The 15333-nt window shown below is 42.0% G+C and overlaps 2 protein-coding genes across 3 annotated transcripts; one reads left to right on the forward strand and one right to left on the reverse strand.

Moving 5' to 3' along the window:
- The first annotated feature begins 377 nt into the window (after positions 1-377).
- On the forward strand, positions 378-14972 carry LOC135501247 (DNA (cytosine-5)-methyltransferase PliMCI-like). Of its 2 annotated transcripts, XM_064793262.1 has the most exons (26): positions 378-551; positions 967-1170; positions 1409-1777; positions 1902-2046; positions 2456-2684; positions 2914-3006; positions 3265-3494; positions 3878-3981; positions 6690-6956; positions 7513-7645; positions 8048-8253; positions 8444-8662; positions 9001-9112; positions 9276-9461; positions 9711-9954; positions 10324-10511; positions 10695-10715; positions 10931-11060; positions 11268-11419; positions 11573-11704; positions 11891-12093; positions 12302-12560; positions 12840-13006; positions 13250-13610; positions 13782-13880; positions 14123-14972. In XM_064793262.1, the coding sequence occupies exons 1-26, from the start codon at positions 508-510 to the stop codon at positions 14252-14254; spliced, it is 4629 nt and encodes a 1542-aa protein (XP_064649332.1). In that variant the 5' UTR covers positions 378-507; the 3' UTR covers positions 14255-14972. The 2 variants fall into 2 exon arrangements, with proteins under 2 accessions (XP_064649332.1, XP_064649333.1); XM_064793263.1 differs by lacking the exon at positions 10695-10715.
- Positions 3654-6023, reverse strand: LOC135501248 (E3 ubiquitin-protein ligase TRIM71-like). The gene is made up of 2 exons (XM_064793264.1): positions 5896-6023; positions 3654-5708 (listed from the first exon to the last, which is right to left on the reverse strand). Exon 2 carries the CDS (start codon positions 5685-5687, stop codon positions 4257-4259), a length of 1431 nt encoding a protein of 476 aa, XP_064649334.1. The 5' UTR covers positions 5688-5708; positions 5896-6023; the 3' UTR covers positions 3654-4256.
- Positions 14973-15333: the final 361 nt, after the last annotated feature.

The raw sequence follows: 15333 nt of genomic DNA on the forward strand, positions 1-15333 counted from the left end.
AACTGATTGTGTTATCATTTAATTGAAGGACTTGAGGGATTTTAATGGGATGTAGCTACTAAAACAGCAAGATTTTCGTTCAGAAATCTACTGACTTCAAATTTTCCGCCTTCTGTCCTCCATCTTTAATTTTCCACATCCGGTTCCCCTGGACCAACGGATTATTAAATAGTAGGGGTAACAGATAGTGGTATCAATTTCATTTAAAGAAAGTCATGTAAATAAGGGGTATTCATTTAAACTTCTTAAAGCTTTAATCTTAAGTGAATGTCTTATATTTACCAAAAAATCTGTTTATATGAAAAACATTCTTTTTTTAATCTGAAACGCATATCTGTTCATGTACCTATCTTCCCAGTATCGGTTAGTTCATTATATCGCGGGAAACTTTATTTTCTTGGTGTTTCAGGCTGGAAACCTGAAAATATCAATTTTCTCCAAATTTCGACAGATTGAGGTGATCGATTTGCTCGTTCATTGATCAGTTCATCTAATACTCGAACCACAATGCCTGGAACAGAAGTGACATCTCCTGCAGTAGGAGAAAATGGGTTAGTTCGTGGAGATTTTACTTCAATTCACAAAATATAATTAATCAAGAAGAGTATCAAGAAGAGACAAAGATGATCATCATGATAACATAAAACATGATAATGAAAAAATGTGATTACATAAATGCAATATCTGCTTAAAGCTTGGATAGTTTAGGGGTCATGTTTCGGATCCGCGCTATCACTATACCGGCCTGTACTCGATCGTTCCGTTGCCGTTATGTGTGCCCAGGCATGCAGCACAGCCAGTTAACTTGAGGACGGTGACCCTGCTAGTGCTAACGTGTGGTGATGACAGATAAGACGAAGTTCCGCAGGTCATGATGCCAATCACACCCAATGACCTGTCGTCAAGTGCCAATGATGAAATGACAGTCAGTTGTGATAATTAGGATGTTTTCCTTTGTCTTTCCAGATCTGTTGAAATGAAAGATACAGTTCTGATCGAGGATGACAGCGGTGATGATTCTCCTGCTGTAAAGAAGAAAACGCCAAAATCAAAGAAGAGAATGAACGGAAACTCTGAGAAAAAGGATGGATCAGCCAAGAAGACAAAGGGGAAGAAATCACTGCAATCGCCAACTGGTCAGACCTCACTGTCGTCTTTCTTCTCCAAGACGTAAGTTCAGGATTTCTTAATCTAGTCTCTTATCATATTTGGTGGTAAACATCAATGTTGTCTAATTTGGTTGGCTGCTGAAGGTGGAGAGAAGTTACAATACGGTATCTCCAATACTCTAGGGTTTAATTCTATTTCTATCACACCACCTGCCTTGGCACCTCTAGTGTAACCTTTAACTGAAGTATTTACTTACTTGTTGTGACATTTGGATTTTCCATTTTATCTTATTTTTTAGTCCGAAGAGGAAAGCAGAAGAAAATGGCAGTGGAGACAATAAGAAGGAAGATTCTGGTGATGATGTTGTGGAGCAAAAAGAAAAGCGGGTGAAGCTGGATGAGAAGATGAGCGAGATGGAAAAAGACACGGGAGAGAAAAAGGAAAATGGTGTGAAGGAAGAAAACGGTGATGAGAAAAATGAAAATGGTGACGTCAAGGAAGAGAACAATAAAACAGAGAATGGTGAGAGGACAGAAAACGGGAAAAGGGAAAATGGTGATGTCACGAAAGAAAATGGAAAAGTGGAAAAAGGTGATGAGACGATGGAAGAAGATGGTGATGGTGACAGGAAAGCTGAGAATGGTGTGGAGGCAAAAGATGAGAAAGAGTAAGTTGTGTGAAGACAGAATTTTTGGACAAAAATATTCAAGAATCAAACGAATTTGCTGAATACACTATCACTGATTATGATGTTAATTACTATCTTTAATGAAGTGCACCTCCTCTTCCAGTCGTGACTTGCGCCCTCGCCCAGAAAAAGAGGATGAAACGACGGCAGTGAAGATGGTAAAAGACGTGCCAATCAAATGTAACCAGTGCCGGCAGCTGCTGGATGACCCTGACCTCAAACTCTTCCCTGGAGACTCGGAAGAAGCGGTAAGTAACTAGGTCAATTTGTAAAACGGATATGCTCATGAGAAATCTATGTCTACAATATTTTTAGAGTACACCTTGGACGGGTTGCCATCACACCCCCTAAAAACCACAATGAGCCACAACAGGACTGAATGGTGTAAAGTAATACTTGCGTCTTCAAGAACAAGATGGGACTGGGTTTATTACATTTCAGGGAAAACTCTTGGCATTACTCGTATATGTAGGCCTAACCATGAGATCTTGAGCATTCCCCTGCATGATTGGTGAAACAACTGGACTGATGATTCCCTCTTCCCTGGAGAAGAGATATTGCCTCCTTAGAGGATCAGTGCCATGACCAGGCAATGGCAAATCTCGTGACATTGATTCAAGTAGTTTTCACAGATTGAGACAACTTCAAATCTTTCAGGTTGAGGAGTTTGTCACACTGACTAGTGAAAAGCTATCACTGTTCACTGGGGACGAAGACGACATTAACCAATTTGATGAAAGACCACAGCACAAGATTACAAACTTCACCGTCTACGACAAACACGGTCATCTCTGTCCATTTGATGGTGGGCTGATCGAGAAGAACATTGAGTTATTCTTTAGTGCTGTGGTGAAACCGATTTATGATGAGAACTCTAGCCTTGAGGGTAAGTTAGCTTTGTCAGGTTCAGGTTTTTGGTATGAAAAGCGTTTTTGACCCGATTGACAACACAAAACTGTGAGGCCAAAGTTAGATGCCCATAATGTTTACATAGAAACTAGACCAAACTAATGCAATAGAAAGGCCTAGGGTCGGTGCTTGATCACAATATAAAAGTCATATTTGACACTCAAATAGTAGATTAAAGGACTAATAGAGGTTTTGTTTTTGTTCAGGTGGTCTACCTACCAAGATGATGGGCCCAATCAATGAGTGGTGGACAGCAGGCTTTGATGGTGGAGAGAATGCTCTAATTGGATTCAGCACAGGTAGGTTTGGGATAATTTGCATCTTTTTCTGAAAATCTTAAGATTTAACAGTTCTGAGCTATTTGGAACAATTTCTGTGTCCCTCATAGTATGTTGGAAACTGGTACAATGCAATTCTATTCTAATGAATTCTATAATAACGAGACCCAGTCAGAGTGAGGTTGGGATACAGCCTTTTCGAAGACAGAGAGTGGACGCATTATTTCATCTCTTATTCAACAACTCTCATCTCAATGGACACAACTCTTAATTTTCCAGCCTTTGCGGAGTACATCCTGATGGCTCCTAGCGAGATCTACAGCCCGTTCATGGACACGATGAAGGAGAAGATCCATATGTCCAAGGTCGTCATCGAGTTCCTTGTCAATAATCAAGAGTCGACATATGAAGATTTACTCAACAAGCTGCAGACGACAATCCCTCCATTGGGATGTAGTACATTCACTGAAGACTCGTTGCTGAGGCATTCACAGTTTGTTGTTGACCAGGTAGGCCAGTTGAACACAGATTACCGAATTTGAGATCTTGTTAAAATGGCAGGGTTCTACACTCTGCTTGTTGTCCAGGTGCATCACCTTGTTCAGACCATTCAGATCTTCTCTAATCCAAAGGTCATTAAATGAAGTAAATAATTTCTCATTCTGAGACATTGATTCTTATTTTGAGATGTACGAGACATTGTGTGTATTTTCTCAACATCTTAAGTATGCTGTGCAATAAAACATAATGTGTTGACGCTATTTAGCCCGGTGCAATAACCTGTACTATAGGCCTACGTGTAATAGATGCGCCTTACTGGCTCAATATTGTCGGCACAGTACATTTGTATTTGGTGCTTACTTATTTTCCATATTTCTCTCCATTATTACAGATTCAAAGTTACGATGACGCAGCTGATGAAGATGAGAGTCTGTTGATCACAATGCCATGCGTGAGAGCCCTCATATCACTGGCTGGGGTCACACTTGGAAAAAGGTAACTTACTCATCGAATTGGGATCCTGTCAAGTAACCTTTACAACTTTCAAAATATTTACAGTTTTGATGACAAATACATGTATGTACAAAGTTTGTGTGAATCACAGAGTGCTTGTTGATGGGTGAGGGATCTCTTCTCCCTCAAAGTTCATTGAGTCAAAACTGTCACACACTACTATGTGCTACAAAAAGAGCTCTCGTCTGCTGGAGACACCTTGTTATAGCAGTTTATATCACTTGTTTACGGGGCTCTTTTCTAGCCCTTGGTGTGGTTTAAGTTTCAATTTTGAAAACCTTCACTTGGCCGAACTGTTCAGCAACAACCAGTTTCTTTTTGTGGTAGGCTATAGCCCAGGGTAAATGAATCTTGTCTCCACGGCTTAGGAGCGTTTCCTTGAACTCTCCACTTGGGGTCAGCACTTGTATCATATCGTTAGCTGTATCTGCGACATAGATATTGCCCTCTTCGTCTGTACAGACGGATTTTGGTCCGTTCAGGAAATCTTTTCCTCTGCCTTTATGGCCGGCGTATGTTTTGATGTGGTCACCAACATTATCAAAGATCTGCACAGCATTCAATCTGTCGTCTGCTACAATAATTGTGTCATCTTTGCCGACTGCGACACTCTGTGGTGACAGGAAAACACACTTGCCTTCCTCATTGGCCGTTGCTAGGATACGCATCAGAGTCCCATGGATGTTGAACATGAAGATGCAACGCTTCTTGTGGTCGATTGCGAGGGTATTACCTGCAGACGTCATGGCAACACGCCAGCATCCATTGGTCTTCTTCATCTTGATTGGCTCACCTGTGGTGGAAAATTCATAGAATAGTTCCCTCTCTGTGTCTGCTACGAGGATATTGTTATCTGAAGTTCTTGCTATCCCTCGAATTGCACCAAATTTGAAGGTCCCTTTCCCCCAGAACTCCTTCCTCATGTTCCCAAACAAGTCAAAAGTCTTGACTGTTTTGTTTGCCATGTCCGTCAAGGCAATGTGGGAATTCTTAAGAACAGTAACGCCTCCTATCCAAGCCTCGCGTTCATCACGTCCTGTCGTTGCTTTGAACTTGCAAATCAACTCACAGTTTGGGTTTTCTTCTGGGATGATGTTAAGTGGCGTTTGCGGTACCTGTGGAGTTGATATCTCGCTGAGGGTGTTTGCAAACTTGGGCCTCCACGGATCATGTGGTGTCTGTGCCTTCCGTGGCGATCCTACATATCTCGGTGTCCTGCCCGCATAATCCTTCCTTGGCGAGGAAGACTCTGTCCTAGGTGTATAAGATTCTTTTCTTGGTGAACCCAGTTCCTCAGTGTCTTTCAGGTCTTCTGTTTCCTTCCTTGGTGATCCAAACTCAAGAAATAGTCTCGGAGTCCCAGGATCAGACGCACGTCTGGGTGTTGCTAAATCACAAAACTTCCTAGGTGATGTCGGGTTTGCCATATTTTCAACATATTTCCTTGGAGTTTCTGCCTCTGCCCCAACCTTCCGAAATTTTCTCGGACTGTCTGCCTCTACTTCCATAAATTTTCTCGGCCTTCCTGGATCTATTGTTCGCCTCGGTGTCGCCAACTGCTCATATTTTCTTGGAGAATCTTGGGTGGCGGCCATCTTTGTCTTGTCGTCTGTCTCATCAATCTCATCTGGCACCCATGGCCTGTCAAAGTCTCGTTGCCGAAATATGGTCAGAATCGACATCACCATGTTGATTTCTTAGCGGAGAGTCTGGAAGAACAATTACAGCACTATTTTGAATAACTGGTTAAAATTATATTATCAGTGTAGCCTGCAACCACTTTATCAAATTCTGTTTCATCACATGACACCTCTATTCACCTTAACTGAAACGACAGCTCTATTGACCTTATCACTGGTCCGGGTGGTGTAAGCTGCTCATAAAAATGTTACCCACCTTGATTTTCAATCTGACAAATTCAATGTAGGCCTATATATTATCATCGATAACGTAATCCTTCCCCTCTGAAGAGTAGGTCAGCTGCCGTACGCTTATTTCACTCCGGTATATGTAAGTGCACAGCAACTCTCTAAGTCGACTTTCAAGTTTATCAACATGAAGTTTCAGGTCACTTGACAATACCCTCCTTTGAAATCCATCAACTCTACTTGACAATACACACCTTTTAGATCCATTAACAGTAAAGTTCGACAAACATGAGCAGTTATGAATTGAAAATATCTGTGGAACTAAATGCTAATCTGCCTTATTTAAATCTCCCTTTGAAAATTACATTTTAATGGTTCATGTCAAGTTTGAATGACATGAACAGTTATGCATTGAGACTATCTGTGGGATTAGATGATAATTTGCCTTATTAAAGACATCTATTATAGCATGACAAATTTGAATGACACTTTCTCAATGGGGGCAATCAAGCATGGATTTGTGGAATTGAAAAGCTTGGCAAGATCTTTTGATGTGCACAGTTGGTCTTATAAAAATGATTTGAATGGATCTGCGTGTTTTGTTGGACTGATAAAGCCAATTAAGCCTAGTTAGTTTAGTATTTAGCACTTTGTTTGAGTGCGAGTGGAATATATGAGGGCAAAGTCTATGAATTAACCCTTTTATGGCAGACAGCACATTCTGTCAAAAATTTTGATGAAACATATCCTCTCAGTCACAGGAGCTGATTGAGTACTGCTCCTTGTCACACAATGGGTTGTCAGAATCCCTTTTTTTTTCAGGCGTGCAATGCGTAAAGATGGCAAAAAAGCCATTAGACCAAAGAAGTCTGGTCCAACCATGGCGTGCGTCACCCCACTGGTGTGCGGCATCTTTGAGAGCATATTCCAGGGTCAGATTGGTGATAAGGGGAAAGAGGGCCCACGCAAGAAGAGATGTGGCGTCTGTGAGATGTGTCAGCAGCCGGATTGCGGCAAGTGTGGGCACTGTAAGGATATGGTGAAGTTTGGTGGCACTGGAAAGAGAAAGCAGGCTTGTATGGAGAGAAGGTAAGTGTTGATAAGGATGACTTTTTGATTTAAAGCGAACTGGAACCGCCGAGCGATTTATTCAACTTTTCGACTTTCACCGCCCGAGAAAGTCGAGTTCAGATTTGTAGCTCCGCCCCCAGTGCCCGAGCATGCGCAGTTCAATTTGTTATTATTGCGAATCATGTGAGAATCACGTGAGTCATGCGATCTTTCATTCATGAATTTTCGTAGTAAATTCCATAGTAGTGACGTCACTGAATGATTGACAGCTAGGCGCCATGTTTCATTCATGCCTCGCTCTGATCACCCGATACGCGGGGAATGAAAACGAGGTCATACGAACTGGCTTGGCGGTTCCAGTTTGCTTTAAAGTGTGACAGGACCTCCTGTTCATGCTGACATACCCAAGACTGTAATGAGAGAAGAAATTATGTAAGTGTTGAGCCACTAATAAGTCAAATATGAGGGTGACTGAAGTACACTGCTGAGTTTTCAAGAGATGCAAAACTGTGTAATAATTTAGCTAGAAGTAATATAAATAGAATAATAATGAAATCAAACTTGTCTCTTTCAGATGTCCAAATGCAGCGGTTATGGAAGCAGATGAAGATGACATCCTGGAAGACACTGATGATTCCACAGACAAGGAGAATCAGAAACCATCAAAGGTGTCATCCCCCGGTATGAAACACAAGACTAAAGCCAGGGTTAGTAGTCAGAACCCCCCACACCTAGATATGGGGAGATAGAATCCATCAAAGTGTCATCTCTGGTCATGAAACACAAGCTCCGAGCCAAGGTTGGTCGCCTGAACTTGCCTCACTGTTGAATATGAAACATGACCCCCTGGTGCTCATGTCGTCTTCCCCGAACTGCTGACAAGATTTTTCATTATACAGGTTCCTGGACTTTTTATGAAAGCAACGTGAATTTGTTCTGCGATGCTTGCGCTTACCAAACAAGTTTGACCAGTTATTGGCTCATATGAATAAAGTCTAGCAAATGCTTTTACTTCAATTTTGTACAGAAAGGCCTAGTGTAATTGTACATGGAGTTTTAGATAAAAGCATTTGCTGGTCTTTATTCATATCACCCATTGTTTATTCCAGGGTCAAGTTAAATGGATTGGTGAACCAGTCAAGACAGAAAAGAAGTTGAAATATTATGAGAAGGTCGATCTGGGACATTGTGAGGTCGAAATCGGCGATCATGTGACTGTCACCCCTGACGACCCATCCATAGCCTGTTACGTGGCAAAGATCTCGTACATGTTTGAGAAAGATGGAGATAAGATGTTCCATGCTCATTGGCTGTGGTAAGCATTGTGATGTTGAAAACTTAGATTAGATTTGCTGAGTTCCGTGTTTCCTTGTTCCTACTTTGTATCCTGCATAATTGACAGACTAGGATAAGAATAGTCCAAAGAAAAGCACATATGGAAGTAAGGAGGCCTGCAGGACTTGGAAAAACAAATATCTAAATACAATTTTTTGTAACTACTCCAGTCGAGGGTCAGACACGTGCCTTGGAGAAGCTGCCGATCCATTGGAAGTCTTCCTCATGGATGATTGCGAGGACGTCCTCTTGGCAACTGTCGCGAACAAGGCGACCATTATTTACAAAGCCCCGGCCAAAGATTGGAGCAAGCTTGGAGGCATCGAGAATCCGGACTTTGATTCCGTTCAACTGGAGGATGACGGCCACTCTTTCTTCTATCAGTTTTGGTAAGTGCTGTATTCGTTGTTTTGTGATCACACTTGTTGGCCATTTTAAGATGGCAGAAGTTGATCAGCTTCTTACTAGTCTGTGCCAGTCTGATGGTGTTCATGAAGATTTGAGCTGTGATAGAGATTGGTCATCCCAACCCTCACACATTGAAGGCTTGAAGTGAAGGGATTGCATGCCCTTATCAGCTCACCTTCACCAATCAGACCTGCAGTGCAAAAAGCGGGTACAGATTGGCCAGATGTGAGTCAGCTTTAGCTGAGGTGGTCCGCATTGTTAAGTCTTCCACCTAGATTCACTTGTTACTAAAGTGTTCTCCACATAATCTTTATTTCAGGTACGAAGGAGAGATGGCACGATTTGAGACACCTCCTGTTGATCCTGTTCCTGATGAGGAAGAGAAATACAGTTACTGTGTTTCATGTAATCGCATTGAGGAAAAAAGAAAGGTATGTGTTTTCTTCAGATGTTTGAATAATTCCAAGGAATGGAAAATTGTTGTCGGGAGTTTTGTAACCAAACTTGAAGGAAACCCTGGAATTTACGCCTCATTCAATCATGAATATTCATTTAAAACTTATTCTTACCCATCCTTACTTTGTTTTTTTTCAGCTTAATGCACCAGCTGTAGGAGAAGAGATTAAACCGAAGGAAGCTGATTCAAACCGGACGTATTACGCCTCGGTCAAGTGGAAGGGGGAAGAGTACAAGATTGGTGACAGTTGCTACATGATGCCCGACTCGTTTGTATTCCCAGTCAAGGAGGAGGTGCAGAAGAAGGAGAAGGACAAGAGAGATGTAAGTCTTGTAGTTCTGAGCTTTACGGTTGGTCATAGAGAGGAGGGGGCTGTTGAGAGGGATGTGAGGGCTGCTGGTATTGACGGAAATATCCTCACCCTCTGAACTGACCTAAGTCGCTGGAGGAATGTAGTTGCACTGGTGGGGACATCGTCACTGTAGTCATCTGAGGATGAACGACTTGTAGTCATCTGATGATGAAAAACTTGTTGTTGTTCACTTCATAAAGTGTTTCTTCCAATTTTCCAGATTACTGATGAAGAAGAATATCCAGAACTGTACAGAAAATCTGACTACGTAAAAGGAAACAATCAAGGGACACCCGAACCTTTAAGGATTGGCCGTATCAATCAGATAACTGTCCGAAAGGGAAAAGATAAGGAAGAGGATATAAAACTGCGTGTCACGAAGTTTTACCGACCAGAGAACACGCATAAAGGGGCAACTGCTGGACATCAGGCTGATTTGAACATGTTGTACTGGAGTGATGAAGGTATGTTATATTAGGCAGCATAGGTCTCTGCCAGCTACCCATTTACTCCTGGGTGGAGAGAAGCAAGTAGTGAAGTGCCTGGCCTGAGGACAAAGAGGAAGCAGTGCTGATCTGTCCCAGAGTTAAACCTACCACCTACTGGTTATCGGCCAGGCGCAGCAACCACTCGGCCACTGATCCCCACAGACAAGAAGATTTGATGTCTTTTTCTATCTGACTCTTAATACACTGGGTCTTGGAAGCTGCTGAGTCTATCATGATTTCTCTTGGCTTTAATCATCCAGTATGGCAGTAAATTTCTCTATGGGAATCTTTCGAGTGCAGTCATGCGATGTTTTCCTCTCGTCACTTCATATTCTTGCCTTGCAGAGTCCACAGTTGGTTTCCACCATGTCGAGGGCAAGTGTCAAGTAGTCTATAGTGAAGACTTGCACGTCCCTCTTGGAGAGTACTTCCGAGGTGCCCCAGATCGATTCTACTTCACAGAGTCGTACGATGCCAGTAACAAATCATTTGGTGAACCTCCTGCCTCTGCTCGCCAGATTAAGAAGGGAAAAGTAAGTTTATTGGGATGATAGCTTGCATTGATGCTAATTGACATGATAAAACTAGCTATTGTTAGTACCTAACTGGCTCTTTGCATGCAGATAGTCCTGGGAGTTATACATCATTTCTGTTCAGAAAAGTCCTAAGATTTATGGTGAATATGTTCGTTTCTTTTCTTTGCTGCTATCCATCAGGATGAGGAGTCCGAGGGGGAGGTAGGTGTTTGGCAGGAAAGTTGTGTCCTGCCAGGTTAGCCACAAAACTGATCATTGCATCTGTTGGAAGTAGAGAGCTGTGGCTAAGATACCTAAGAGAAGTGATGAATCTTTGGTTTTGCAATTTATGGCAGCCAGTATAAGCTGTTTTTCTTGCATTTCATTTGAAAACTTTTGTTCAACTTTTAAGTTATCATACCAAATATCACTTTCAGGGTAAAGGTAAAGGAAAGGGCAAGGGAAAGTCGTCGGTCAAGAAGGAGGAGGCTCCCGAAGAGAACACAGAGGAAGAGAAAGTGGACTTCCGAAGGTTACGGATGTTAGATGTGTTTGCCGGTTGTGGAGGTGGGTGGAAAGATGTTTGTCGTTGTTGTTGTTGTTTGAAATGACTTCGTGCGCCAAGACAGTCGGGAATGTCCGATAGATTGAAGACGGTGAATTACTTTAACATTATTTCAAGTTGTTGTACGGAATGGACAGGGATACTCTGTAAAATGTTGCTTATTTGGATGTACTTTCTTCACTATAGAATTACCTCTTATATCTGTGTAGGTCTATCTGAGGGTTTCCATCAAGCTGGTATGGCCGAGTCAAGATGGGCCATAGAGATCGAACAGCCTGCAGCCGCAGCCTTTAGACTTAACAACCCAGGATGTACTGTCTTCACTGATGACTGTAACCAACTACTGAGGCTGGTCATGGATGTAAGTTTTCATCTTCACGTTCACTTGTTCAGACATGTTTTCCTGCACCTCCGATGATAGTATTCTTGACACTTTTACTTGGAGCTGTTTGTAATAGTATTGGTTAATATTTTCGTGTTCGTAGTTGCATAAGATTCAATCTTTTCAATTCAGGGTGAAACCATGAACAAGGTTGGCCAGAAACTTCCCCAGAAGGGTGATGTTGAGTTGCTGTGCGGAGGGCCACCCTGCCAGGGTTTCAGTGGCATGAATAGATTCAACTCGAGAGAATATTCTATGTTCAAGGTAGGTTAAAGGACATTGATCATGAGGAGACAAGTGTTTGATCACAGATGAACAGGATGGTTATCCAGTGCTATTGGTAGAGAGGTCTCGACCTCCTCATGACAAATTGAGAGAAAAAAACGTTGTTTGATTGGTAAGAATTGGTGAATTGTCCAAAAACTTTTAAATGTTCACTCTCCCTTTCAGAACTCTTTGATTTCCTCCTACCTCAGTTACTGTGACTACTACCGACCAAAGTTCTTCCTCCTGGAGAACGTACGGAACTTTGTCTCCTTCAAGAAGTCCATGGTGTTGAAGTTAGCATTGCGATGTCTGATCAGGATGGGCTACCAGTGTACGTTTGGTGTCCTGCAGGCAGGAAGTTATGGCGTGGCTCAGACCAGACGAAGGTGATTCCTCTAACTTTTGTTTTTGTGTGAAATCATCAAGGCTTGAAAGTGTATTTTATCATCACGCGATCAGAAATTTCTCAAATGAAAGAAGGAATCATGGTGTAAATATAAGTGCAGTGCTGACTATATTTGAAGTCGGGAAGATATGAACCTTGCAGAACAAAGAAGTAGAGTTTTAATAATCTTTTGGTTCCTCCCATTTCAGAGCTATCATCCTTGCCGCAGCTCCTGGAGAGAAGCTGCCATTCTATCCTGAACCACTCCACGTGTTCTCACCACGTGCGGTCCAGCTCACGGTCATGATTGACGAGAAGAAATACCTCAGTAACATCACGCGGGTCTCCTGTCCGTACCGGACGATCACGGTGCGTGATACGATGTCTGATCTACCAGAGATTCGGAACGGTGCTAAAGCGGATGAGATATCGTACAATACAGAGCCTCAGTCTCATTTTCAAAAAATGGTGAGTGTTGAGTTTTGGTTTAGTCTGGCTGCAAAACTTGCTGTCCTGCCAAGCTAAGAAAAGCTTCTCATACTTGATTTTGTCAGTCTGTGTAAACATTTGGATATTCTTTTGTCTGTTTTGCATTGCATAAGCGGAGTCTTACTTCCAAACCAAGCTTTCAGTTGGTACAAGAGGGCAAAAGAAACAAAGCACATGCTTCTTATCTTCTGATTCGTCCCTTCATTAAGAAGTTAATCTCAACAACTTACAATTTGATGCCACTGTCTGTCTTACCAGATCCGAGGGTCACAGTACCAGCCAATCCTGCGTGACCATATCTGCAAGGACATGAATCCACTGGTTCATGTCCGCATGCAGCATATCCCGACATTCCCTGGCGCCGACTGGAGGGATCTGCCCAATCGGGAGGTTAGGATGTCTGATGGGGCACGCACAAAGAAACTGTAAGCATTACTCTAATCGCCATGTTTCTTGTTCAATATTGTTATCCATAAACATGTTACTATCAAGCATCATTTAGAACGTTTGATTGATATTGTTTCAACTTGCTGAATTGGGTGCAGGGCTGAAGTACTCTCAGCCATTGGAGGGCTAGTTATACCGTTTATACTTTTTCTAAGGGGGTCATTGAAATGCATGAAGTGTTTGATAATTCTTGTATCTATATCTTGATATTTCTTTTCTAGTCGTTACACACATCACGATAAACAAAATGGACGTTCACCAGGTGGTAATCTTCGAGGCGTCTGCCAGTGTGCGACAGGCAAAGGATCATGTGACCCAATGGATCGTCAGTTTGGAACACTAATCCCCTGGTGTCTGCCGCATACAGGGAACCGCCACAATCACTGGGCTGGGCTCTATGGGCGCTTACAATGGGATGGCTTCTTCAGCACAACAGTGACCAATCCTGAGCCAATGGGAAAACAAGGGCGAGTCCTCCACCCTGAGCAACACCGCGTCGTCAGCGTGCGGGAATGTGCCAGGTCACAGGGATTCCCTGACACGTACAGGTTCTATGGTACGATCTTGGACAGACATCGACAGGTGAGTTTTGGAATTTAGAATGAGTATGTATCTGTGACAGGTCAAGTTGCAGTGGGTTTGGACTGTGACTCTACTATGTAATGAAAATCTGTGTTGACAGAGACAATATCCTTTGATCTACTATAGCTTGGAGAATGGACATTGTATCACAACATATCGTGTTTATTACAGGTTGGCAATGCTGTCCCCCCACCAATGGCACGAGAAATTGGACAAGAGATCAAGAAGTGTCTCATCTGGAAGCAGAAACAAGTCAATGCAGAAGAGAAGGTAAAATCATGTATAGATGTACAGTAGCTATGAAAACAAATCAACATGGCGTCTTGGCGTCTTGGCTTGCCCATTCTTTGAGATTTAGGGATAAAAATGTCTGCCTAACTTGTGGTATCAGTACCATGTGCTCAGGTTGACTGGTCCTTCCCCCATATTCATTTTGCACACCCAAGTATATTTGATCAAGAATAAGCTGACCACTTTGCAACATGAATTCACAATGATATTTTTAACTTTAGGAAACCAAGGAAACGAAAACTGAGGAAGAAATGGAAACGACCGAAGCTGGGGAAACGAAATCGAAACCAGAATCTCCCAAAAAAACAGAACCTGTTGAGTCGCCCACAAAACCAGGGGGATCAAGTTCTTAGGATGATTCGTTTTCCTGAAAATTTGACAATGAAGGATCATATTATAAAAGACTATAGACATTCTAAGACTTGACATGCAATGATGGTCTGCAATTAATGAGGAAACGTAATCCCCAACGGACCTCTCCAAAGGGGAACTGATCCCGTGGATTCTCCTACGGGTCAAGGAGATCAAGTATTGAGGAGTTAAGTGGGGACTTAAGTGTGCTTGGCATTTAATATGTAAACTCGTAACTTCTATACTCACTGCCAATATATAAAGTTAAGTGTTACAATAATAGCCCCCACAGTTGTAGAATACATCTGGCTGTACACATCAATGCACACAGAGGCTATAATTGCACCCCTTACCTTTGTTTGAAATCTACATACATGTTCATGTTGTGGTTAAAGTTTCTTTTGTACATGTACATACATTGTGTTATAGATCCTGTACAGTCTTGTTACACGTTCATAATTGGGTTTGAACACTTTTTTCTGTCCCTATTTTGAAAATCCTGCTTGTAAATATTTCTTCTCTTAAAAATATCAAATCAAAAATGGAATGATAGAAATTGTGATGAATTGAATTGGTTTAAATAGTCATGTGCTCTTCTTGTAAACAATGCATTGTTGTAGTTCTCAAATTTACTGATTAACATTTCGTGTTGTAGAAATATATCACCCGCCTCACTGCCTTTACCCTCATGTACATGTAGGCTGTTTCTTCCAAGCAATAAAAGAGGAATTTTTGTATGAAATAATCCTTTTGTTGTTCTGTCCTCATGATACAAGGAGCCTATACAAAGGTTGATCCAGGAGACATGGCTGATATGAATAAAGTCTAGTAAATGCTTTTACTTCAATTTTGTATAGAAAGGTCTGGTGTAAATGTACATCGAGTTTTAGATAAAAGCATTTGCTAGTCTTTATTCATATCACCAATGGAGACACTGTCACAACCTATCTCTTCCACCTTTTGTTGTTCTGTCCTCATGATACAAGGAGCCTATACAAAGGTTGATCCAGGAGACATGGAGACAATGTCACAACCTGTCTCTCTTCCACCAGTTGGACATACTGCTGCAATCTCCCTTACA

This window comes from Lineus longissimus, chromosome 17 (genome assembly GCF_910592395.1).
Source record: "Lineus longissimus chromosome 17, tnLinLong1.2, whole genome shotgun sequence".
In the NCBI taxonomy this organism is placed as follows: Eukaryota; Metazoa; Nemertea; class Pilidiophora; order Heteronemertea; family Lineidae; genus Lineus; species Lineus longissimus.